At 43.7% G+C, this 27,075-nt stretch overlaps 1 protein-coding gene across 1 annotated transcript in view; it reads right to left on the bottom strand.

The window, feature by feature from the left end:
* LRRC8C (leucine rich repeat containing 8 VRAC subunit C) overlaps positions 1-26,861 on the bottom strand; it is a 31,731-nt gene extending 4,870 nt beyond the window's left edge. The window contains exons 1-2 of the mRNA XM_075286559.1: positions 26,740-26,861; positions 1,186-1,327 (exon numbers count right to left, since the gene is read on the bottom strand). Of these exons, the coding sequence (XP_075142660.1) occupies positions 1,186-1,323 (138 nt within the window). The 5' untranslated portion in view covers positions 1,324-1,327; positions 26,740-26,861. The remainder of the gene's footprint in view (positions 1-1,185; positions 1,328-26,739) is intronic.
* Between the last annotated feature and the right edge of the window lie 214 nt (positions 26,862-27,075).

The following is a 27,075-nucleotide window of genomic DNA, read 5'->3' as shown; positions in this document are numbered from 1 at the left end:
CTCTATGAAACATGGTGTTATAACCCCAATACTGAAAACACCGTCCCCCGACCTATACTGTGCTGCTAACTACCGACCCGTCTCTAACCTGCCCTTCATCTCTCATCTCCTGCCATGTTTGTTCTGTCCAAGCCTTCTCTTCTAAATTTCTTCTGGACTCTATATAATCTTGTTTTTGTGCATTACACTCTATAGAGACAGCCCAGAAGTCTCCAATAATGTCTTGATGACTATATCTATGGTTCTTCTGGATCTTTCAGCAGTTTTTGACACCGTAGAGTTCTCCTCATTATACTCCATTCTACTGGCCACAAGGACACTGCTCTCTTGGTTTTCTTCCTTTCTTTCTGACCACTTATTTATTGTATCATTGGCTTCTCCTCTTCCCCTTGCTATTGGGGTTCCTCATGGCTGAGTCCTCTCCTCACCCTGCTTCTGTAGCTTCAAACATGTCCTACAAACCCATCTGTTTAGACAGGCCTACCATACTTCTCATCATACTCCCTCACACTAAGCTAACATCCTAAGCGATCCTTCCTCTTTATTCCTCAGAACCATCTAGAAGTGAACTCCATGAACTGAGTATCTGTATATTCACAGATTCCGGCTGGCGACAGTCTCATACATAGATTCATTCATACGACCTTATTAAAAGATGGCTAGACCATCATATAAAAGATTCATCTGTACTCCCAGGCTCTGATTTAGCAGAACAATGTACCCCTTTCAGTGAGAAGATTTCTAAATACCAGATTAAATCTCTACCCGCCGCCTTTTGTTAATAACGTGGCTAATTTTGGCCATGTTTTCTATCTAAGCCCTTTGCCATTCCATGCTCTTAAATTTTCTAATGTACTTGGCTTTACGATTCTTTGACTTTTAGTTAATATTACTAGCGATATTGTAAGTCATGAAACAAAGGAGTCTGATAATTCTATCTAACCTATTCTTATAGTTACTTTCAGACCTACAGGCTGCCAGGAACCAAGGAATGATGCGCGCCATGTCTAGACAAAGTACCAGTGCTGTCATTTAGAATCTAAGGCTTCTCGGCAAAATCAGCCCCCAGACATGTGCCAGATGTCTGCTTTTACTATTCGCTTACTTTGTTGGTACCATTAGTATTACTGTTAATGTATATAATGTCATCATCTATCATGGATAATTAGATAACAGAGTGGTTACCTGCAATGTACAGCCGAACACTCCAATCATAAGCATGGCCACAGACAGGTAATCCGTAAACACATCCCACCATGGTTTGAGGACTCGGAAGGCTGGCTGCTGCTCCGAGAACTGACGGAATTCAGTAACTGGAATCATTGTCCTGTAAAGCACAAATAAGACTTATTATTAAATAAGCCAATATACACAGTCCAGTCATATTAATGTGACCACCACCAACGTTAAATAACCAATCGCAGAAGGCACGTGTCATCAGCCATCTGGGTGCACTCATCATTGTGGAAGGCACGATGGATCAACACAAGTATGCATCTATCCTTGCGGACCATGTTCACCCCTACATGTGAATTGTTTTTCCTGAGGATGATGGCATCTACCAGCAGGACAATGCGACGTGTCATAAAGCTCGCAGTGTACGTGCGTGGTTCGAGGAGCACCAGGATGAGTTTACCGTATTCCCTTGGCCAGCAAATTCCCTGGACTTGAACCCAGCCGAGAATCTGTGGGACCACCTCGATCGGGTTGTTCGCGCCATGGATGCTCAACCGTGTAACCTAGTACAGCTGGACACGGCTCTGGAGTCGGCATGGCTCAACATCCCAGTGATCATCATCACAACATCCCCTCTCTCCCTGCACGTCTGGCAGCGGTCCGCTCTGCCAAAGGTGGTTATTCTGGATTTTGACAGGTGGTCACATTAATGGGACTGGACTGTGTATAAATGTCACCAGACAAGTGGCGAGCCATTGCTAACAAGTGTTGTTCCCCAACCAACTCATAATAACTATAAAGCAAGAAAATGTTGGGCGCTTACAACATGCAATGGGAAAAACGGTATTAAATTTATTAAATCATTTACCAACACAAAAATACATGGACCATCCATTGTCTATTTAGTAAGTTAGCAGCTTCCACATATTGCCAAGACATATAGAGTATATTGACCGACATCCACAATAAATACATTTATTACAAATGAAGAAAATACTTTCTTTTCATCAAAATACACAGTAACACATTGTCCCCCCATAGGAAGACACCGGCTACACCTATCATCTATCCGCATGTGACATATTCATACCACATATGGCAGTCAATAAGTCAGAAAATATTAATATTCACACTAGGCTTTCTGTTGTGGTATCTCCAGCCATACAGCACCAAATATACCATATCTCCAGTCATATAGCACCAAATATAAATGCCGTATAAATAGCGACCACGTCCAACAGGATCCTATGTGATGTATGGTCCTGGTACCACACCAAATAGCAATATAGTCAACAGGGAAACCTGAACATACTGAAACTCCCTCCATACTGTGTACATAGGTCGCCATTTGAGTCCAGTGACCCTAACCCATCTATCTGTAGGGCTGGACTGATATGCTGGGATCTGATGAGAGGCTCCCATTAGAGAAATATCAAGGGCTTTAACAGGGCAGTACGTAAAGCAGGAATAACACTGTCATGTATCAGCTGTCAAAGCGCAGGCAAGAATTATCCACAACGTCATCAAGTAATCCATTACTGATAATGCCGTATATTCATGTTTGATGGATTATTAACCCGTGACTCATTTCATGAGCCTGAAATTGTTCCATCCGCTTCTATGACGCCAGGACTTGTGTTGTTTCATTATATCTGTAAAATTTAATAAAGGCTTTTTGTCCAAGTAAAAAACTCTTCGTGGTTATATGAAAAAGTATTTCCACCCATCCAGATGTCCAGTATTAGTATTGTTGTAGAATAATTTACCACCACTTTTAGCCAACCTTAGCAAAATGCAAGCCCTGCTCATGGACATATTGATCATAGATATACACAGTGAGACTGAATAGAATCTTACCAAAAATCATGATATAGTCGTCTATGAGCTGGGATTGCATTGTGCTAACATCATCAAGTACATGCTATCACATACAGCAAATATATCCTTCCAAATGAACTAGGGCAGTGATGGCGAACCTTTTAGAGACCGAGTGCCCAAACTGCAACCCAAAACCCACTAATTTATCACAAAGTGCCAGCACGGCAATTTAACCTTAATAATGTGCACACAATTACAGACCTGCAAAATATGGTCATATGAATGGGGCTTTATAGAGCTTTCTGCTCAACTGTGACCTTCACACAGTTCAATCTGTTTCACAGTGACCCCCACACATTACAATCTGATACACAGTGGCCTCCACACAGTATAATCTGCTGCACAGTGGCCTCCACACAGTATAATCTGCTGCACAGTGGCCTCCACACAGTATAATCTGCTGCACAGTAGCCCCTACACAGTAAAATCTGCTCCACAGTGGCCTCCACACAGTACAATCTGCTGCACAGTGGCCTCCACACAGTACAATCTGCTGCACAGTGGCCTCCACACAGTAAAATATGCTGCACAGTGGCCTCCACACAGTACAATCTGCTGCACTGTGGCCTCCACACAGTATAATCTGCTGCACAGTGGCCTCCACACAGTATAATCTGCTGCACAGTGACCTCCACACAGTATAATCTGCTGCACAGTGGCCCCCACACAGTATAATCTGCTGCACAGTGGCCTCCACACAGTATAATCTGCTGCACGGTGACCCTCACACAGTACAATCTGCTGCACAGTGACCCCCACACAGTATAATCTGCTGCACAGTGGCCTCCACACAGTATAATCTGCTGCACAGTTGCCTCCACACAGTATAATCTGCTGCACAGTGGCCCCCACACAGTATAATCTGCTGCACAGTGACCTCCACACAGTATAATCTGCTGCACAGTTGCCGCCACACAGTATAATCTGCTGCACAGTGGCCTCTACACAGTACAATCTGCTGCACAGTGGCCTCCACACAGTATAATCTGCTGCACAGTGGCCTCCACACAGTATAATCTGCTGCACAGTGACCCCCACACAGTACAATCTGCTGCACAGTGGCCTCCAAACAGTATAATCTGCTGCACAGTGGCCTCCACACAGTATAATCTGCTGCACAGTGACCCCCACACAGTACAATCTGCTGCACAGTGACCCACACACAGTACAATCTGCTGCACAGTGGCCTCCACACAGTATAATCTGCTGCACAATGGCCCCCACACAGTACAATCTGCTGCACAGTGACCCACACACAGTACAATCTGCTGCACAGTGGCCTCCACACAGTATAATCTGCTGCACAGTGGCCTCCACACAGTATAATCTGCTGAACAGTGGCCTCGACACAATACAATCTGCTGCACAGTGGCCTCCACACAGTATAATCTGCTGCACTGTGGTCCGCAGAAAGTACAATTTGCTACACAGTATAATCTGTTCCATGGATGGGTGCCCAAAGAGAGGGCTCTGAGTGCCACCTCTGGCATCCGTGCCATAGGTTCGCCATCATGGAATTAGGGTATCTTCTCACAATTATATGACTCTCAATTATTACGTGATTAAACATTTGGCAACATACATATTATTAATACTTGGTTTACAGTGCTGCTATTTTTTCTACTCTAATCCAATAATTTGGTCACTGGTGCAGTGATGTATCCGGTGTCACTCAGCCATGTGTATAACTGCACATGCTCTGTCCGATATACAGAAATTATTCTTCAATTAAGAAAGTAAACAGACGTCTGTAATATTTTTTTTACATTAGAATCAATGGGAACAGACACAGATGGAGAGGGCTCTGTCTGTGTCCATTACTCTACGTTATATCCATTGCTGTCATCCTGTAATGGACTGTGATAACGGTAGTGTGAACTTACTCTAACTGTATACTAAGAAGAAAACATTACACTTTGGAAATAAATTTTCAATTTCCATGTAGATAAAAAAACAAATGGCTTGTAAAATTATGTTTGACCCAAAAGAAAAAAAAGCTGTAATGAAAAACTAAAACTGGTCCACTTAGGTACACAAAAACCAGAAAACCAATTCGCTTAAAAAGCCATTACCCATGGAAACCCACAGACCCCATAGAGGATTCCCTGAACGCAGAGTGAGTACTGGTGTGAATCCAGCCTTACACTTATATAAGCATAACCTGATCATTTTAGCAAACCATCTAATATGTTTGGGGGTCTTCCAACTCTCCCCTTGATCTTAAAGTTGGATTTTCCTGTTCATTCCGTTTGTTTCCAGGGAGAAAAACCAGTGCCACAGGAACCTGGTGGCATCCTTCCCTCTGCCACTTCCTTACACATGCCAACCTCTCATTTCATTACAGAGGTGGATAGGCCAATGTTGAAATCTGCAAAGCATAAAAAGGTCATGCAATTCTATGCACATTGGTTTCCGTGCTAAAATTTCGGACTTTTACTTTTGTGCACTGCCCTTGCCACTTTTACGAAAAAGGGGCATGACAAGAGCATACAAGTGGTGGTACCACAAGGCAGGGGTTGTGGGTGTCAGATTATAGGTGCACATGTAAGCTAAGGACCAAACGGGCAAAGCTATGGCAGGGAAAGAGAGTAATACACAAGCCAAGGTCAATGCCAGGAGAGTACAAGAATACCTAAAATAAGAGCAGAGGAATAAAACATACCAAACCAGGGTCAATTCCAGGAGGTCACAATAAAGCCAAATCAGCAAGACATCAGATAACTGGATGAATGGCCAAAATCAGTAACCAGGGAATCAGTAGAAAACAGGTTAAGTTCTAAGAATACAGAGCCAGAAAACTAACGTAATGTAACATCTCTGCCTGTTCGGGTCACTGCACCACCCTCTGCTCGCATGCTGCGGCGCAGGAGGCGTGTGCAGTTTGAGAATCTGCTTAAAGTTTTTAGTTGCACTGTGTGAACACGGCTCTAGTCCTTAATTGGATTTGCACAACACCCGTCTTCTGCCAAGGTTGCCTCTGTCCATTAAGTGGTTAATCTGGCCTTGCCCTGTGATTGACAGCTGCCTTTCTGTGTACTCCATGGGCGGGTTCTTCCTCCCTATTTAGCCTTGGTTCCCATTCACACCAGTGCTTGTTATTGCCGTGCGCATACCTGCTCTTACTGTCCCTGTTTGCTTATACTATTATACTTGACCTTTGGCTTTTCTCACTGACTATTCTCTTGACTCCGATTTGGCACTGCATCGCTCTCTTGTTACCGATCCCTGGCTACCTGACCTCCCTTTGTTGTTGTACGTCTTGTCTGTGTTTTGTGTTTCACATATTCAGGGAGGGATTGTCCTCGTGGTTGTCGCCTATTACCTAGGATAGGGCCTGGCAATAGGAAGGGAAAGTGGGGGGCTTCAGCTTAGGGCTCACTGTCTTTTGTGCCCCTCCCAGGGTTTAACAGTTCTGGGAATTGCTGTCTTAGCAATTCCCTTACATAATAACAAGCCCAAAAACCTACATCCATTGCTTCCGTACAGACAGCATGGATCCTATTCAGTGCCTTGCAGCAAAGTTGGAGGGTTTGACCGGCCTGGTAGCTGAGCTAGCTAAACAGGTTCAGACCCTAACTGACGCTGCTGCATCATCCCCAGCTGTTTTGGCACCTTACAAGGTCAAGATGTTACTCCCGGATCGTTTCTCAGGGGACCGTGACAAATTTGAAACTTTCAGGGAGTCTTGTCGCTTGTATTTTCGGATTAATCCACATGTGACTCAGGCCCAAATGGTGGGAGTGGTTATATCTCTGCTACAGGGGGATCCACAAGCTTGGGCCCTTAAACTCCCTCCTGATGCTGATGAGTGGTCTGATGTGGAAAAAAATTTTAAGTCCATGGGCTCTATCTATGCTGAGCCAGACCACATTGCGCTTGCGGAATCTCAACTCCTCACCATGCGGCAGGGAAAACGCTCTGCAGAGGAGTATTGCGCAGAGTTCCGTAAGTACAGTGTAACTGCAGGTTGGTGTGAGTCAGCTCTAAAGGCTCACTTTAAAAAAGGTTTGTGTGACCGTGTTAAGGAGCTCTGGGTTGGTCACCCAGATCCCCCGACGCTTGAGAAAGCCATGACTTTGGCGGTCCGTATTGACCGCAAGATCCGAGAAAATTTAAAAGAGAGAGTAGGGTTTGTTGCCTCCAAGTTTTCTGTCTCTTCCTCTCTCTCCTCTGAAAAACCTACCTTTCCTCCCATCACTTCTGGTGAGGAACCCATGCAACTGGGAGCTATGGACGCCAAGACACGACGAGAGCATCGTCTCAGGAATAACCTGTGCCTGTACTGTGGTTCCTCTGGTCATGTCATCCGAGACTGCTCTATCAGACCATGGTCACCTGCGCAAAAACTTCAGTGCCTGAGTGGTAATCAGAAGAACCACTCAGGCAACCAGGTATTTGGTGGGAATAACAATAAGTTGTTGTTATCTGTGTCTCTGTCCTCTGGGGACAGATCTGTTTCTGGCAAGGCCCTAGTTGACTCTGGGTCTGCAGCAAATTTTATTAAATATTCAGTTGTTGAATCTTTGGGCATTGAGCTTTTGCCACTGGACTCGCCTATGTTTAACAGGGTTTAACAGTTCTGGGAATTGCTGTCTTAGCAATTCCCTTACACGTAATCACAGGGAGAGAATCCTTAACTCTAGATCGGACAATGAGGCGGTTCTCCGATTGCCTCTGTTTTTGCTATTAACCATGAGATATAATAAAACAGTCAGACAATATAGTAAGGTTAGCCATTGACTACAATGTATAATACATTTACTGACACGTTGTGACATAAGAAGAACAAAACACAGCCATGAGGCTATCCGGCAATTCAGAAGGCATTTCCTCCTATAAATCTGCATATCTGTGATGGACGTGTGCATGTTTTATGTCAGACTAGGTCAGAGTTACAGCGGCAGCTACAAACATTACATAAGTATGTGGAGATTGACATTTCGGATACAACAACTAACAGCTCTATTCAATTGACCGTACAGTAACCGAGTCTCCATAGATAAACAGAAAGTGACATACTGAAGCTTAGTGCGCTGCTGATATGGGACGCCACCATTTTACAAGTTAGTTAGCCATATATCTGCCATATGGTGCTACTGTATGTAAAAATAGCCTTACTGCGCACAACATCATCACATACTTGTCTAGAGTCTCCCAGTATAGGCTTCCATAGACAAGCAGCTGCACATAAGACAGTCATTGCCAAAACTGAGAACTTTGGTATCTATGTATACCCTCTTTGATCGCTTTGGACGGTCCAGGGAAAATCAGGGACAGCTTGGCAAGTATGTAAGCCCTTAGATTGGCAAGTACAATGTCAAGTACACCAATATAAAAATTTGGAGCAGTGGGCTGATTTCTCTAGAGCTGTGTTGGTGACCCGTCATCTACACTGAAGTCACTTACAACAGACTAGCCTCAAAGATATAGGCCATACAGTACGAGGACACTCTCCATAGACACATCGTGTTAACCCCAGGGGCAGATACAGACAGCTCAGTGTCCCTTGTTTTCCAATATATTTTAGCATAGAGCACCCCCTTACATTTCTAGAACAACATACCAGTAAAGTCGGACTTGCAAGACATTTTCGTCTGCGATTGTAGGAGGACTCTGACTCAGATATGAATGTAGCCGAATCCAAGCACTGACATTGACAGAATCCACAGTGATGCAGTCTAGGAAATCCTCAATGTCATAAATATTTGCATGATCAATGGACACCAGGGATGAGATCCTCAATGCAAGTTTGCAGGAGTCTAAGAAAATGGGCAGGGAAACGGCTTCCTGGTGGTCATTTTTAAAACCCATTAAGGGCGGGTTCACTCCTGTGCCCGGTCTCCACTTTTGGATTTCCGTCTTCTGCCGAGAGAAACTGGAGAGGAGACGGATACAGGGCAGTCAGTTTTCAAACCCATTCACTTGAATTCACTTGAGCTTCTTCTGCCTCTCCGTTTTTGTTTTTTTTATAACTCAAATTTTTATTGAAAATTTTTACAATAAGAAAAGAAAAGACAATTACAAGTTACAAGGCGAACACACGCTCTCCGTTTTTTTTTAACCAGACACAAAGTTGGACATGCAGGACTTTGTGTCCGGCCCAAAAAAAATCCGTCCCCTATCCAGTTTCCCCGGGAAATAGGACAACGACCCAAGCTGATGGACATGGGAGCAAGTGTGAACGCCCTATAGGAGGTTGAGCATTTGAAGGGGTGGAGCTTACCATTATTTTTGTCCTACAGCAGACAGCAGGGAAACTCCTGCTCCAGCCAGTTGTATTACAGCCGGACATAACACAATGTGGAGGATCGGGGGGGATGGCTGATGTAAGTCTTATTGTAATAAATGACAAAATAGTCAAAAAGAGGGGAGATTTTTTTCTATTTTTTGTGCATTTTCTGTGTTTTATGTTGTTTCAATCACTTTAATAAAAGTATGTACATAACATGAAGAATAATACATGTAAATGGTATTCAATGGTTAGGTGCATTAATCTGTATTGTTGTCAGTACTTCGTTGCGCTTAATATTTAATGTGGTCGGTCAATCACATTGCTCTTACTGAGGGTGGTGCCCAGATCGCAATATTTCAATTATGACTAAGGTGTCGGAAGTATATATAATGAAAAATATAAAAAGCATTACGGCTGGCGTATTATTGCGCCCTATTAGATAATGCCTGCTTGGGAATGAATGCAGAGTAAATTACAGAGCAAGTCTAATGACATATGAGGCTCCAGAAGGCCTGAACCTCTCGCAAATGAACTCTATAAAAGGATTCTATGGAAAATGATATTTCCTGCTATTTAGATCATCTTCCACATAATAATAAAGCAACAATAAAGAAGCTTTAGATCTGACAACCTAATGCAATGGGCAAAAAGAAGCATTAACGCTCTTTATGGATATTGAATGTGCTTCAACCAGGAGGTGGCGCTATATTTAAAGAGTATTTTCTACACTATTATTCATAGTATGTATTAAGTCTGTAAAAGTCCAAAATGTTGGGCATACCTGCATTAAACGGGAATGTGTCTCCAGAAAATGACTTATTTTTCAAACCAGGTTTTGTCATTTTTCATGTCTAACTATATATTTTGAAAAAGTACTACATTCTGCAATTCTTACTTTGGCCACTAAGCCTAATTATAGTTGAATACTTGCCAATTCTAGTTTGTTTTGTATACATCACAAACAGGATTACAATAGAAGATAACACCACTGACCCATCATTACATCCACCACTGACAACGGATGATATCACAGCTTATCTACTCCCCTCCCTGGACAAAGTATGTCTAGAAAACTCTCCCATAGACCCCACTGAGTAACATCCAGACTACTAATACCTATGGAAATGACTATTGAGAGATGACTGCTGACAAATATCAAGACGGCCTGCCATTAACTCAAGAAACCATAAGAGATTCTTCTACTCTGCTCATGTGACATGGGGCATTTAATAATAGGTAGTTTGGACATAATAGTAGGTGTCTGTGACTGCCGATAGTACATACAGTAAGAGGCTAGAAGAAATGGAACTTACAAGGAAAATGTTACGGGGAGGACTGGAGCCTCCGCAGCACCGCGGCCCTCTCCTCTCTGCACTCCCGAGTCCCCACTTCCGAGTCTCAGAAGACAGGCCGGAACTTCCACGGAGTTGCCGGTCTCCTCCTGATCCAGATGGGGGACTTCCCTGTTTGGGGAGGACTCTGGACCACTGTTGGCCATTCAGTTGTACTTCTCGTCCTGGTAGTAATTTGTTTGCCTGTGTTATTGACCCCTTGCCTGTCCTTAGATCTTGCCTTTGCCTCCTGATTTTGTCCTGTGCCTGCTCCTGTTTATGACCCCGGCTTACCTCTAGACCTCTGCTTCCTGAACACCGTTTTGTACTACGCTACCACTTCTGTTACCGACTTGGCCTGCGTGACGTTCCCTTTTGGTTTTCCCACTGTACTACATATCCCTCTTGCTGACGACCTGGACTACGATTTACTCTCTGCTGACCACCCGCCACAGCCTTCTGGATCCCTGGACCTACATCGCAACCCAAAACATCTGCTGGTAAGAGACCTCAGTGTCTGATTTACTGTGATTTGTGGTGCGCTATGTGTTTGGCGTTTCCTGACCCGTACCGCTCTGCCCAGCAGTGATGCCAAGTCCAACCCCGCTATCTGGGGCTCTGGTGAAGACCATTTTGGGGTTGGAGTTGGTGCGGCCCGGGGGGTGTTGGACACACGGCACCGTGTTTAACCATTTATATCGGCGTATCTAGTACTGGTTCTCACTATTGGCTCAGATCTGCTTTCCTAACAGATGAATACTAAGTTTATGGACAATACTCCACATCAGTAACTAAGGACCAATATGTGATCTCTCCCATGGCGTGTATAAAGCTGGGTTATGTACTAGACTTCATACTGAACAGCATTCGGTCATGGGCCTCTGGGTGTTTATCGTAAAACATGTTGCTAGGTGGTGCGACTGAACAGCTGGTTGTCATGTATACAATGGCCAGCTGATTTATTTCATGAGGTTCACTCCAAAGGCGGCCAAGCCTCGACTTTCTGGAAGTATATGTGATGATAAAATATAATAAAGCTTTAGACGGCGCAAAGCACTTGAGGTATTGGATGACACAGAGATTTGTCAAAAGGACAATAACAAGCACCAAAGAATACTGAACAAAGGAGAAGAAGGAGATGGAGCGAGGTGCTGTGAACTCGGAGCCAGTTTGGCCACTTGAGCTTTAAAGGTGCCCAAAAATCACAGACGTCAAAAGAGAAGAGTTCGAGAATAGAAGTGAGGACTGTTCAGATTGTTCTTTCTAGCACAAACCTCACAAAGGCTATATTCACACTACCACGTCTCTTTCTCCGCTGTGAATAATGGAGGAATCAGTCCGTATTTAAAGGGATCCAATCACTGGATAACCTTTTTTCTGACTAACACCTAGGAATAGCCTTAAGAAAGTCTATTCTTCTCCTACCTTTACATTTCTTCTCCGCGCCGCCGTTTGGTAGAAATCCTGGTTTTCTTCAGTATGCAAATGAGTTCTCTCGCAGCACTGGGGGCGGTCCTCAGCGCTCAAACAAAACTGAGGACGTCCCCCAAAGCTGCGAGAGAAATCTTCAGCGACGCCTCTATCTTCTTCTCTCCTTGTGTCTTCTTCCGTCCTGGGTTTCAATCTTCTAGGCATGTGCAGTCGGCTCTGCCATCAAGCCTCGAGCAGAGCCGACTACGCATGCCCGTGGCCACAAGAAAATGGCCGCTTAGACAGTAAGCTGGTGTAATCGGCCATTTTCTTGTCGCCATGGGCTTGCGCAGTCGACTGTAAGCTGTGTAACCGGCCATTTTGTTGTGGCCGTGGGCATGCACAGTCAGCTCTGCCCGAGGCTTAGAAGATTGAAACCCAGGACAGAAGAAGACACAGGGAAAAGGCTTTCCAGAAGAAGATAGAGGCGTCGCTGGATAGTTCTGTCGCAGCATTGGGGACGCCCCCAGTGCTGTTTGAGTGCTGAGGACCGCCCCCAGTGCTGCAAGAGAACACATTTGCATACCAAAGAAAATCGGGATTTCTACTGAATGGCGGCGCGGAGAAGACATCTAAAGGTAAGAGAAGAATAGCCTGTCTTAAGGAAATTCCTACGTGTTAGGGACAAAAAATTTCACTTTAATGGTAGAATCTCTTTAAGGGTTAAAGTATGTGTCTTGTATACTGTATGAGTACTGTATATACTTTCTTAAGGCTATTCCTATGTGTTAGTCAGAAAAAAAGGGTATCCAATGATAGGATCCCTTTAACATGCAGTTTGCATCCGTTCCATGTCTGTTTTTCCATCTCTGACAGCCGGGTGTTTTGCTCCCATTTTTAACAGACCTTTACAAACCACATACGTTTCGTTGGTCTTTTTTCTGACCCAATTCACTGTCCCGTTTTTAACACGTCACTTATTTTGAGAGCCGACTTTGATGGCGGCTGTGCGGCCATCAACACAGATAATAATAGAACATGAAGACAACAATGTATAATTTCCTTTCTGCATATCCTGGTAACTCTAAACGTGCAATACACACTGGAAGGAAAAGTGTAATAATAACTGGGCAATGCTATAGCGGCACAACATTACCGCAGTGATATAGGAGCCGGGTACGGTATATATTATTCATCATCTGTGCTACTAGAAATAGATATTTTCTGTAATCACTTGATATCCCGCTTCAGTATCATTGTGCACATGAAATATTAACCTTTTATCTTCCTTTAGGACCGGATGCAATGGGTAACTGAAGTGATAACTGATGTCCCACCCCATCACTCCCCATAGGTGTAATACAGGCTCATACAGCAAATATAATGTATGATATCTCTTCTGCCCAAAAAAGAGGAAAATGAGACGCAACGGCCTTCACACAGGATAAACTATGCTGCTTACTTACTGAGTAAATAATCCTTCACCAGCGGATAAACATTTATATTACTCATAAATAGTAAGGGAAGCCAGGACAGACAGCAAGACAAGTGACTCAGACAGACTTCCTGCAGTGTCCATTTGTCCCATTCTCATCGGGGTCTCCGTGACTAAATTTGGAACTTAAGAAAATTAGTTCTTAGTGCAGAGTTAAAGGAAAACCGTCTCCAGGACTCTCCATTTATGGGGAATACGAGTTTAATAAAACCCCAGTCCATATGTCTTAGCACGCACCACTTGATGGTCCTCAATGACCTGTCCTAAAGTAGAGTGAGAAGACAACAGCACCAACGCAACCGCCAATGTCAGAACGGAGGGGCAAGTTATATTTTTTTTACTTGCATTTTAGATGAGCTGGACAACCCCTGTAAGCCATTAAACCTATGGTAATGCATTTGCAATGATCCTCTTTAATAAGACAGAAATGGTACAGTCTGCTCATCTTCAAACCTAAATCATTACCTAGTATTTATTATCCTCAGATCAGGACTGCTTTCTAGCTCAGGTCTGTAGTCCAGGCTGTGATCTGTGAGTACAGTACAGGGAGTCTGAGGTAGTCTGAGACACGCCCCCTTGTCTCCTCATTGGTTCAGGCTGCTGCTCTGCTGAGAATACAAACCTGGACGCCAGCTGTTTGTTGTTATGAGATGACAAAGAGATTTAACAACACACAAGTGAGGCAAACAGGTAATATGTATAGCCATTATATAGGACAAACTTACACCAACTATTATATGGCCAATCTGGGAATTCTCAGGTCACCTCTGTGACACAAGCGCTGGTTATTACAATTTAGTAATCGCTAGGATATGAGTCTAATACTCCTTCCTACTGCAAAATCAGACTACATGCACGATTTGTGTAGTCTGTATCCATGGGAACACATAAATATGAGTAAGAGCTGTATGTGCTTTTTTGTTTGTTTTTGTTTATTTTATTTACAAAGTTGCTTGTATAAAAGTGTTACAAAAGTGACATATGTATTCATACGAAATCCAGAAGGTTCCACACATACATATAGATTCATAGCAAATCCAGAAGGTTCCACACATACATATATTCATATGAAATCCAGAAGTCTCCATAAACATATATACATTCATAGCAAATCTCTCTTTCTCTCTCTCTAAATATATGTAAAAAATGTCAGCACTCCAGAAATAAAGTGATCTAGTGTTTCTTTATTCCAATGAGGCGTTTTGTTCCAACCTGGAATCATTCTCAAGCTTGAGAAAGGTTCCAGATGGGCCCAAAATCTCATCTTAGAATAAAGAAACACTAGATCACTTTATTTCTGGAGTGCTGCCATTTTTTACTATCTTGTATGTGCTCTTTTTTGGATTATGTACCCAAAAGCCGTGCTAACCCGGTGAGACTATATTGCTCCTGTTGTTCGGGTGGATGGTAGTAAGCCACACGTATAGTTAGGTTATCCGATATATTATTTAGTTGCTCAGACAAGCAGGTATTTATTTTGTTTTGTTATTTTGTGCCTGAAGTCAAGGTTTATTTATTTTCCTGTTTGTTTTTTTTCTACATAAACCAGTTTGCTGCATATTTTGTGTTCCTGTCTTGACTGTTTGGGTCCGCACCACTGCTTCTACCGAGCTATCTCCCCCACAATATATATAGTGGGAGGAAAGGCTCAGTAGTAGCAGCAGCGGACCCAGACAGTCAGAGACAGACACAAAAATTCAGGTGCAAACAAGTTTTATCCTGTACGTTTATTACACAAAAACGGCAAACAAAATAAGCCGTAACTTCGGGCAAAACAGTAACAGAAATCCTGCTCGTTTGAGCTAACCTAAACCTAACTGTACGTGTGGCTTGCTTCAGCCACATAGTCAACACAGAGCACAGTAGGCGCAACAGTTCAGACTGGACTTTCACCAGTTTGCAGTGTGTTAGGAGAGAACCCAACTCCTACCTGTGTTTGAAGGTTTCTCCCTAGTAGAACAAGAAGTGGTTAACATCTCACAGCTAAAATGTTACCTAAATAGTAACCTCACCTACCACATATAAGTGAGGAATCTGGGGGAGGTATAGCGACCTTCCAGAATCTCACCTGTCACCTTCTCACTGTATGTATGTATATATATATATATATATATATATATATATATATATATATATTCATTCATATTCTCAGATAGTTAATATTTCGTGTACTTGTTGCAATGTTCCGAAAACGGCAAAAATAAAAAAAACTCAGGGAAACTTCCAACTAGGCCAAAAAAGGTCTGATTCAGTAATCCTCAGTGTTAGAATAAATTGACTCCTTTACATGGGCCAGCTTTTCGTTTAGCAGGTAAACATGGCTTTCCCGGCTGCACAGTGATTGCATTCTCCTGCACAGGATGCTAGATCTTTTCCTGTCAGTGTGAATAGGGGCTTTCTTCTTCCACCAATGTTACTTAAACTTATTCTGGGACATGTCCATGCTGTGAAGAATACGTTTATATCCGCACATAAAGCTCTTGTTTACTATAATGATAAGGTACGAGATCTATTTTTGGGCAGCCGCAGACATAACGTAAGGTGTCGCCTGCTAAAACTTCTAGACTGTGATTAAAAATACAGTCACCGAGATCCTTAGATGGTTCACGTCACGTTAGATGTATCAGCAGATGCAAAGGTAAGATTAGCAAAAATCCACCGACCTATTTTTGTTAATTAATCTCAAATGCAGATGTGAACAATGCCCTACAATGGCCCTGGACAAATGTGACAAGCGTTCTATTAGTCGCCTTATGGAAGGAAACTTGAGACTACACGGACTTGACGAAGGAAGTGAATCTATAATCCAGACTATATACTGCGTGTCTTACAGTGTAGGTTTCCCTTATGTGGTGTTATTTTGGGATCTTCTCCCTGTAGCAGGCCTGTGTACTCTTCTCCTGCCAGTGTCGTGAGAATCAGGTTATGGCAGCCAATGATCTGTCAATGTACACAGCCTAAAGACTGCTTTAAAACAGCCGGTGTCTCCTGAGTTTTTTGGCCAGAGGAATTCAAGATCCTCTCCAGCCCCGCTTGTGTAATGTTACAGCTGTAAAAGGGATGATCGGCCTCCAGGGGCATGCAAAGGATTTTTAAAGAGATAGTTCAAAGGTAAATTGGTGCCCATAACTGAGATGGCAAAATTTCCTTCCTTACCCCTCCCCCTCCTCCCAATTATATTAACAGTATACAGTATACATCTTTACATAGGGTGTTTTATATGTTAGTAATTCCAGAGTGTTATTGGCTAAAGGGGTTATCCAGCTTTTCGAAATTGATGTCCAACCCATTCGATAAGACATCAATTTTGGATTGGCAGGGGTCTGACTGCTGGTACCCCTACAGATCAGCTGTCTCTCCATGACATTGTGAGCTGCTGTGTTCTCTCGTGGTATGTATAATAGTAATGGACAGTCGCTGCGGCACTCACAAAATCTACAATTACATGTGCAACTACCATCAGCATGGGGAAAGAGCTGATCTGTGGGGGTCCCAAAAATTTGAGGTCCTATCTTATGGATAGACAGGGCCCTGGAATCATTAGGGTAAGTTCATACAGAGTTTTTTTGGTCAGGATTTTGAGGCCGTATCCGCCTCAAAATCCTGACCAAAAAGACGGCTCTCATTGAAATCAATAGGAGCCGCTCAGGAGTTTTCTTCCGGGAGCCGTTTCTTCCAGCTCCCGGAAAAAGAAGCAAGGTGCTCATTCTTTCACTCGTTTCACCTCGCGATTCGGCCTGAAGACACTCCCTCCACTCAACTAGGCCCATAAATTGGGCCTAATCTGGAGCAGAGTGCGCAACTGGATGCCGGTGTAGTGCACTGGCATCCAGTCGCAGCTACCCGTATTTTGGATCGCAACCTGAGGCGGTCTACAACTCAGGTTCCGGTCCAAAATACCCCACCCTTAGGCCAAACCACCAAGTCAGACTGCTCCATAAATGGATGTCGGCCATCGTCAAACAAAAGCAGTAAAGATCCTCTAATTCAGAAATACAGTGGAAAAAAGCTAGTGATTGAATTCTATCTACCGTATGCAACAAACTTTGTATCTAATTATTATATATTATATATTATTATATATATATTATATAATATTATTATTATATCTCATTATACAATACTATTAAATGGATAATATATTAAAAATAAAGTCGGTAACTTTCATGATCCGGCCCCAAATCCACAACCCTGTGGATGGGACTTCGGTTTTGAAAACTGGATTACCACCATAATGCCCCATACACTGTATACCTAAGTGTGTATACATAAGTGTCACTAAATATTTGTGAGCCTATTTACTATTAACTTGCCTAAAAATACCCCTTTAAAACGCTTCGAGGATTATTTTTACTCTGCTGAAAAATATTTAGTGTGACCTCTGAGCCTCACAGGGTTATAGGATGAAGTCACCGATGCTGGCTGTTGTGCTACATTAAGTAAGAGGAGAACTTTAGGCCAAGTATATGGCAGATGTTAACATGTAATTTTATTCATGTCAGGACTTTAAAGCGCGGTCTATAAACACGACTTCCAACATAAGCGGCAGCGGGCCGGGTGATTCAATGTAGTGGTCACAGCCCTTAAACAGTAACCAGTTCTGGGAAATGACACAGATTTACTTTGCCCTTAGAATATCACTTGTTTTCTAGCAAGTTCTGGATGGCTGGGAAATCCACAACGTAAGTTATTCAGTGAATAGGGAAATGAGGACATGGGTGCTGGTGACTAAGTGCAAAGCTAAATGACTCCACAGACCCAACATATGGCACTACTATATAGAGGAAACCTATAGAGGAAACCCTGGAGAAGCAGCAATATATAATAGAACTTCGTCCACGGCCCCCTCACCCCTTGCATGCCCCACCTGCAGTGCCACCCTGGCCCCCCCGCCTCTGCCTTGTGAGCGTAGCGGGCCCATCCAACACCAGTGTGCCCATGGCCCCCCACCTTGCGCCCCGCCGGCCCACTTCCTCTCCTCTCGCCCCTGACCCCCACTTTTTTCCCTACCCACTCCCCCATTCCCTCGTTCCCTCCTCCCCTCCCAACCTGTGACCTCTGGCCCGCTTACCCCTCCTTTCCCACACCACACCGGGCCCCCTCCCCCCCCCCATTCTACATACCCTCCCCCACCCTGTGCCCCGTTTTTGCCCTCCCAAAACCAACCCCCACACCCGAACCTGCGACTCCGGGCTCACCCCACCCCACGGCTCAATGTGTGCCGAGGTTACAGGGTTGCATAGGGTTGGGAGACCGTGCAGCGGCTGCTGCCATGCATGGCGCGCAGCACAGGTAGACAGCGGTTTGCAATAGATACCCCAGTGTTTACAACTATAGAGGGTACAGGGGAAACAGTCATAACTAATACCTGAGCCGGGTACACAAAGGACCCCTGTCACATAGGACAATGTACACTAAGGCCCATGTTGCACCACTTAGGTTCAAGTCATCCAAGTTATGCTACAACATGCCAGCCTGTGTATGACTACCAGTCAGTGCGGTGCCCTTGGTTTATGATAGCCGATGATCTGTACACAGCAGTCGGGATCACAATGCGACTTCATTCACTTACATTGGCAAAAGGTTTGCAATGTGATTTTTGGATGCACACTGGGAGTTGCGGTCAAGGTCTCTTTAACCATATGGCCAGCTATGGTTCACCTCTACCCTTCAGTCTATGAGAACTGTACTGCGGTCACGGCTAAATCTATCCAAGTGTGACTATCAACGTAGCATACACAGCAGCTATTATGTGGCCCTGTGGTCACGGGTGGGGGGGCAACCTCATCTCACAGATACAGGGCTTTTACTAATCATTGTGGACAATGAAGGAAATTACTCAATTAAGCAATAAAGTAATTGAGAGAAGGCAACAGATTAGTGGCTATTAGAGCTATTTGGAAAATTCACATATCACTATATGAGAACTTCACATGGTTTAATTTGTGACACTTTCTTGTCCTCCTTTATCGTGAATTTTTGCTTTTCCAGGCTTACAAACAACAGCAGGTCATGTGACTTTGATCCTGCACAAACAACTTTACTAGAACGGGGAAGAAGTTTCGAACAGGTTCATAGTTTCTGTGGATTTGTAGACACATGGAAATCTGTATGTGACTAGACTACAGCTTAATCCTTGAAGCATGGCTAATGTAATAATCCGACTACAACTGTAAGTAAATGTCATGAAATTATTAGCGCTCCATACACATGACAGTCCGAGGAGAAGACGCCGCTGGAAATTATGATTCACATGTTGGCAAATATAAATGAAAATACTCATCCAGTGTCTGACCATTTACTCAAGTAGAAGAGGGATATCAGGGAGAATCTAGATGGCGATTGTAAGTGTGACCAACATGTGTCAGACATGCATGCCATATTCTTTGGCTATAATATTGCCCTCTGGCAGTGGGTTTTATATAACCATTTACTCTATAGTAAATTGGACATAGGATTTCAGATCACTGACTGTGAACTCAAAGCTGCTGATGTTGGCGTCATGACAAGACGATGTAAAGAAAATGGTTGTTTATATAGACCATATGTTTTTCATTTTCAGGACAAGTATGTAATAGGAGACACGGCATCAAAGGGAAGTTAATGGTCAAGGAACACGAAGGAAATGACATCCTGCTGCTCAATGTGACCCACAGAATGGGATCAGACCTTTCTCCACTGCAGCACAGGTTCAATGCAGGTAAAAGTCCAGGGATTCGGAGTGACAACCATTCAGTACCATCTGACATCTACATATAACATCGGCAGTATAGATATAGAGGATGCAGCTGTAGCAGTCACTACCGGGCACCAATAGGACACTCTGCAACATATATATACCACTAGTCTAAATGTTATATGGTAGTAGGAGCTTCAAGATATACCCCTGTATGGGGCCACATGGTGGCTCAGTGGTTAGCACTGCAGCCTTGCAGCGCTGGAGTCCTGGTGTTCAAATCCTGCCAAGGGCAAAAAAACATCTGCAAGGAGTTTGTATGTTCTCCCCGTGCTTGCATGGATTTCCATCCCATATTCCAAAAAAGACATACTGATAGGGAAAATTGTACATTGTGAGCTCTATGTGGGGCTCACAATCCACATAAAAAAAAAAAAAAAAGATATAATACTATATGTGTTGTGCAAAATGAAAATAAATATTACATATATATGACAAGCACTATACTACAACACATGGGAGTTAGGTTAGTCACGCCTGCAAAGATAACATAAGAGGCAAATGCTTCTATAACTTGTATATATAATATATGAAAGTGAAAAATCTTTAACTTTTAATTTTCAAAAAATATTAGAAAAATCATAATAATAATAATGATGCTATCGTGCCTAGATAAATGAAGCCATAGAGTGCCCAGATTAAAGATCCAGACAGTGCAAAGATAAACAGTCATACATTACTCAGATAAATGGAGCCATACTGTGCCCAGATAAATGGAGCCATACTGTGCCCAGATAAATGGAGCCATACTGTGCCCAGATAAATGGAGCCATACTGTGCCCAGATAAATGGACCAATACTGACACACAGATAAATGGACCAGTACTATGCCCAGATAAATGGAGTCATACAGTGCCCAGATAAATGTACCCATACTGTGCCCAGATAAATGGACCCAAATAAATGGACCAATACTGTGCCCAGATAAATGGAGCTGTATCGTGCCAAGGTAAATGGTGACATACAGTGGCTAGATAAATGAAGCCACACTGCGTCCAAAAATATGGTACTATGCAGCACAATTGCAGCATAATTGAAGCCATACAGTACCTAGATAAATGGAGGTACACAATGCTCAGATAAATGGACCCATATGGTGCCCAGATAAATTGAACTATACAGTACCTAGTTAAACGACCTATACAATGTCCAGATTAATGGACACCTACAATTCCCAAATTAATGGTCCCTTACAATGCCCAAATTAATGGGCCCTATAGTGCCCAGATAAACAAAGCCACACAGTGCCTAGATAAATGGAGTCATAAAGTGCCCAAAAATATGATACTACAGTATACAGCACTCAGACAAATGCAGCCATACAATTCCCAATTACATACTGCCACGCAGTGTCCAGATATTACCCCACAATGCCAATATATAACACCTTGAGTACAACAGAAAAGAGAAGCAGGTCCTGGGCTCTCTGGGTGCTGATGTTTGCCCTGACATGATGCCAAATCACTAAATAAATAAAAAATTAAACACAAATCTGAAATATTTGCTTGTCAGAAATAGTTTCTATGTCTAATTTTTGCTTTTTAGTATTTTCAAACTGATTTAGAAATTCTGCAGTCCACGGGCCATAAAAGAACTGGCAGCCGTACACAAGTGAGTATTGGAAAGCCATAAAGTATAATGCATGCACTGCAGATATAACACTTGTCCTGCTCCAGTAAAGTAATAGGAGCGCCCCTTGGGTATATCTGCTCTTCATTTCTGAAAGGAGATTATTGCCGAGATGATGATGTATATAAGATGCAGAAGAAACCAGACGTATTGTTTACTTTAACTAAAAACTTCTAAAGGAGGCGGCACAGAGGAATCTCATGTTCCTCATTAGTAGATTTCGGCTCATCCGGGTTCTAAATCCACATTAAACTTCTGTCTCAGGCATAAACAAGGCATGACAGCCTCACACCCGTCTCTGGGGAACGTGTCCAAAACCATAACTGAAAGGATATATCTGACAGCGAGCGATCGCCATCTGCAGCCATTCACTAAATGAAAAGCAAGGGAACTGTAGTGCAATGAGTGCAAGAATGACAGCCAACCTCAACATCGGTACCACACCATCAAATCACACCGACTTCAGGTGCTACCTAAAGAGATTCTACCGTTTTTTATTTTGTAGATTGTAGATTTTTTTATTCTATTTTCTGTACAAGATTATGGAGGCGGCCATCTTGCCTGAGCTTTTTCTCTGCTCCATTGACAGCATTTAGTCATGGCCATACACAGTAGTGATCTGGAATCGACTCAATGAGGTCTATGGGAGACTTTTCTAGACATGCATGCTGCAAGGAATGGAAGCAGATAAGCAGTGAGCTCATATATAGTCAGTAGCCGATGTAATTATGGGTCAGAGATGTTAGCTATGGAGGATTTATCTTCTATTGTAATCTTGTCTGTGATGTAAAAAAGGTCACTATCAATCAATCTATTGGCTTAGTGGCTAGACTGAAAACTCTGAAATTGAACAAAATCTGCAGCAGAAAAGCTGGGTTTCCGGCAACACTCACGTTTTTGAAAATCGCAGCATGTCAATTATACCTATAGAGACACAATGGCTCAGGCCTGGTTCACATCTGCGTCGGTAATCCGTTCGGGGGAGTCTGCATGGGGACCCCCCTGTACAGACTACCGAACACATTGTCAAGCGGTGTGCAGTGAGAACACACGGACCCCATAGACTATATGTGCTTTCCGCACGGTCTCCACACAGAATATGCGGACAGAAAAGAACTTCACGATCTACTTTCCTCTCCGCATGACTCGTGCGAAGACGTGCGGAAAGCACCTATAGTCTATGGGGTCCGTGTGCTTTCACTGCACACCGCTTGCCAATTCGTTCAGTAGTCCATTCTGGAGGTCCCTGTGCGGACTCCCCCGAACGGATTATTGACACAGATGTGAACCAGGCCTTATCCGTATAGATATAATGGGGGCATAAAGTTTGCAGGGGAAAAGATTCAAGGAAAAAAATGTGATGTGATTCGGCCATGGTGTGGCTCGCTATGTGGGCCCTTAGCCTCACACTACAATGTCCTTCCACCCTTGGTATGTGTCGGCTGCCATGTCTACTCGGCTCGTGTTTCTCGGTACACGTGTTCTAGTTCTCATTCCATTATTGAAGCATCACCTCATTATGTAACTCTTGGGCCCCATAAAGATCCCGATGGCTCCTGGATTGTATTACCTTGTATCGAGAATGTTTCGTTCATCTCCAACAGGGAATGTCATAAGGCAGCTCACATCTGTATCCTGAGGAAGGCACGGGAACAATGCTATTGTGCAGGTCTCATAGCCCTCAATAGGTGAAAACTATAGCACTATATTTATCAATGAAAGGGTAAAAATAGTAGCCTGCATGTAACTACTGACATTGGATGGAAGGACAGCACCCTGGATTTCAAGGGGGCCATTCATCTTTATGGAAGCCTGAACGAGGCCCATAGGCATATAGTATACTACATAAAAGTCAATTCCATGCTGGAAAAGTCAGCCTACCCCTGCTTTAAAGACATATTCTACCAATGGAGGCGCTAGATATCGCTATATCATGATCTTTGCTCCTGATTGGAGAGGGATCGGTAAGGTCACTGGTTCCTCACCAACAACAGCAGAGGCCATCAATTGGTCCATTGGTATGGCTAGAACGCCAGGGGTAGGTGAGAATGTCTCTTTTTTATTTTATATCCACCCTCAGTTTGCTCTCAATCCTGGACAACCCCTTTAAAGTTTCCAGCACAAGCAGTTTGTTCGTTTTTGTGACTATGTTGCAAAATGCCATAAAGTAATCCAATGAGCATGCTACACATGGGAAAGAGGCCAAATGCACAATACTGTACGTCCTGAGCACTGACACAACCTGGTTAGGTCACAAGCTACGGGACTGAATGGTCTTTCATGTATTCATAGCTGAGAGAAGAGAAAGCTTATCCTCCATTATGTCCATGGGCGTTATTACACACAGTCCCAAATGACTATAGGCATTATCTGCCCAAGTAATAGGAGAAAGTACCGAATAATGGAAACGCAAAGGAAATAATTCTCCTAAACAGCATTAGAGTGTATCCGTTACAGAGATTTCTTCGGCTGAAAATCAGCGCAATACACAGGAACCGGATTTCTGTAAATCCCATCTAGAGGAATGGGACAGAACACCGAACAATGACAAAACAACGGCCCACATTTACAGAGGCGATGTTCTTCGAAAATGGCCAAAAATGCCTCCATGTGTGAATCTAGGAGGGCTGGGGCGGTCACTGACTGCCATAGGTCTAACCCCTCATTCACATCTGCATTTGTATTCCGTCCGGGGGGAAGGGGGGGGGTCTGCATGATGACCCTCTGAATGAAATACCAAATGCAACTGCAAGCTCTGTGCAGTAAAAGCACACGGACCCCATAGACTATAATGGGGTCCGTGTGCTTGCCGCGCGCTGGCTACACGAATCCTGCGGACAGGAAAATAAAATGCTTAAAAAAGTTCCAGTCCCATAAGGCCGATTCACCCTATACCTCGCATTTATAGGGTGCCTGACCCCAGACTCTCACATGACACATCTATTGCTGCAGCCGGAGCCATTCATCTTATAATGTATAATCCACCTCCAGTATAAACATCCAAGAGCAGCAGAAGATCAGATTAAACGTCTTCTGGCGCTCGCCATGAAATGACACTGTAATTTACTTAATACGCCTCGTAGCCGGCGGAAGCAGTTTTCATGACAACACAATACACAAGCCTCTGCCGTACAAGGGCAGCCACAAAGTGGAGAACTCAATATTTTGTATTCCAGGATCCCGGGGGTAAATATTACACCAAGACAACCCAAAACCTAACCAGCAACAGTGTTACAACACCGACATATAATGTATCACATTGTATAGTGTAGTGTTAGTTGCTTAGTTCTGAACATTTGACAACACAGACGTAGCAGAGCTGAATTTGTCACATTTGGTTATACATTTTTGCCCAGCAACGTAAATGAGATTTAGTTCAATCCTACACGTAAACCCTTGCGGAAACCACAGAAAACGCAGCAATTTTACCAGACTTTTAGAAGAGTATCCGAAAATATGAAATATAAAAAAGCAGTGAGTGTTTTTGGCATTGCGATTTCCGCTGCATTTTTTTTTTTTTTTTGCAGCATTTTGCTGTAGGGATGTTCCAGGATCGGGGTGCCGCCATATTGATAGGCCATCAATATGAGAGCGGTGAAGGTCCGCACCCCTGCCAGTCAGACGCTGCTGTGCATGTGCAAATGCTGCGGTCACGTTATTGCTTACATTACTCCACCCACATGTACATTTAGCAGCGGTGCACTGTATTGCAGCTTTGTCCACAAAAATTTATGCTGATCCCATATATAGCGAAAACCAGCAAATTAATTAAGCAATAAGGAAATGCAGCAGCCACATGGTGTTAAAAAAAATAAATGCAGCAAAAACATTTCCGATATCACTGTTTTCCACTCTGGGGGAAGGCAGCGAATCCATTGGTAAAATTAGGATGATAAATTTTATACATAACACACATTTTTGTTGAGTTGAGTGTTGCAATTACGCAAAATCTCCTCCACTTTGCTGGGACTGTGAAATGCAATGTGTTTTTCTAAAATACCCAAAACTGCAGCGTTTCTGCAAAGTGCGACCTCAGTCTTGAACTCAAGTTCACATCTGCACTGGAGGATTCACAAGGATGGAAAAACAGAGCGGCGCGCAGGGCTATTTTTACAGACCCCATTATAGGATTACTGGGGTATTTTGGGGGCCGTTGGTTTCCATTTTTAACATTTGCATCAGTGTTTTGTTTTGATAATAAACAAAATTCACAATGTAGATGTGAACAGGGACTTAACCTGAACTTCTACGTAAAATGTATAACAAAATACAAACTCAGCTCAGCTACACCTGTACTATCGCAAAACCACCAACATCTGCATAGAAAAACCAATAGTATAAGGTGATGAAGCTGAGGGGTCCTGGCACCAGTATAACCAGTATATACCCCGGGTTGGATGATGTGGAGATTTCTACAATCTACCAGGATTGTCCCATTTAGGAGAACCGAAACTGGAAATCTGCAAACAATTTTACAACTTTTTGCACAAATTCTAACAATCTTTGCAATGTCCTGAATGTGTGTGGTGTGTGCCCATCACTGTGATGCCCCATGAAGGATATATACAGGATTGTAAGTATATACCTGCATATATTCCAGCATAGGGACAGTCAGAAGCTGACATGTGTGGACGATCAATCACATTATTCTGTACAATTACATCGTACGATGGCACCCTGATGTCACTGAGGACATGTACGGGCACCTGTACAGTTCAGCAACCCTGCAGGGCATCCCCCGGACCCTCCTCGCCCCCTCCGGTCACATACAAGGGGCACCCTGCCCCCCACACAGAAGCCCCCTGTACTGTACAGACACCCGCACACACCACAGACCAAGTTCCCTCCTCACCTGACTGAGGGTGTCCGCGGCACAGACGTGCGGGCTCAGCTGGTCCTCATGGCCGTGGTCCCCGCTGCCAGGGACTGGGGATGCCGCCGTGCCCTGCTTGCTGGCTGCCTCCCTTTCCTCTGTCCTGCAGCTGCCCAGCCCCGCAGTGACGCACAGACTCCCCCTCTATACAAGGAGAAGGAGGGCGGCCCTGCTCGGAGGGTCCTGAGGTGATGGACCTGCCCCCTGCAAGCATCCGAAAACACCGTGTGCCCTCATGGCTGGGGAGGGTGTGGGCAGCTGGTAAAAATAGATAACAATGTGAGGAAAGAGGAAGAGTCTATTTATACAGCAATG

This window comes from Leptodactylus fuscus, chromosome 9 (assembly GCF_031893055.1).
Source record: "Leptodactylus fuscus isolate aLepFus1 chromosome 9, aLepFus1.hap2, whole genome shotgun sequence".
Lineage (NCBI taxonomy): Eukaryota > Metazoa > Chordata > Amphibia > Anura > Leptodactylidae > Leptodactylus > Leptodactylus fuscus.
Note: the sequence above shows the minus strand (reverse complement) of the source record. Positions and strands in the feature narration are given on the sequence as shown.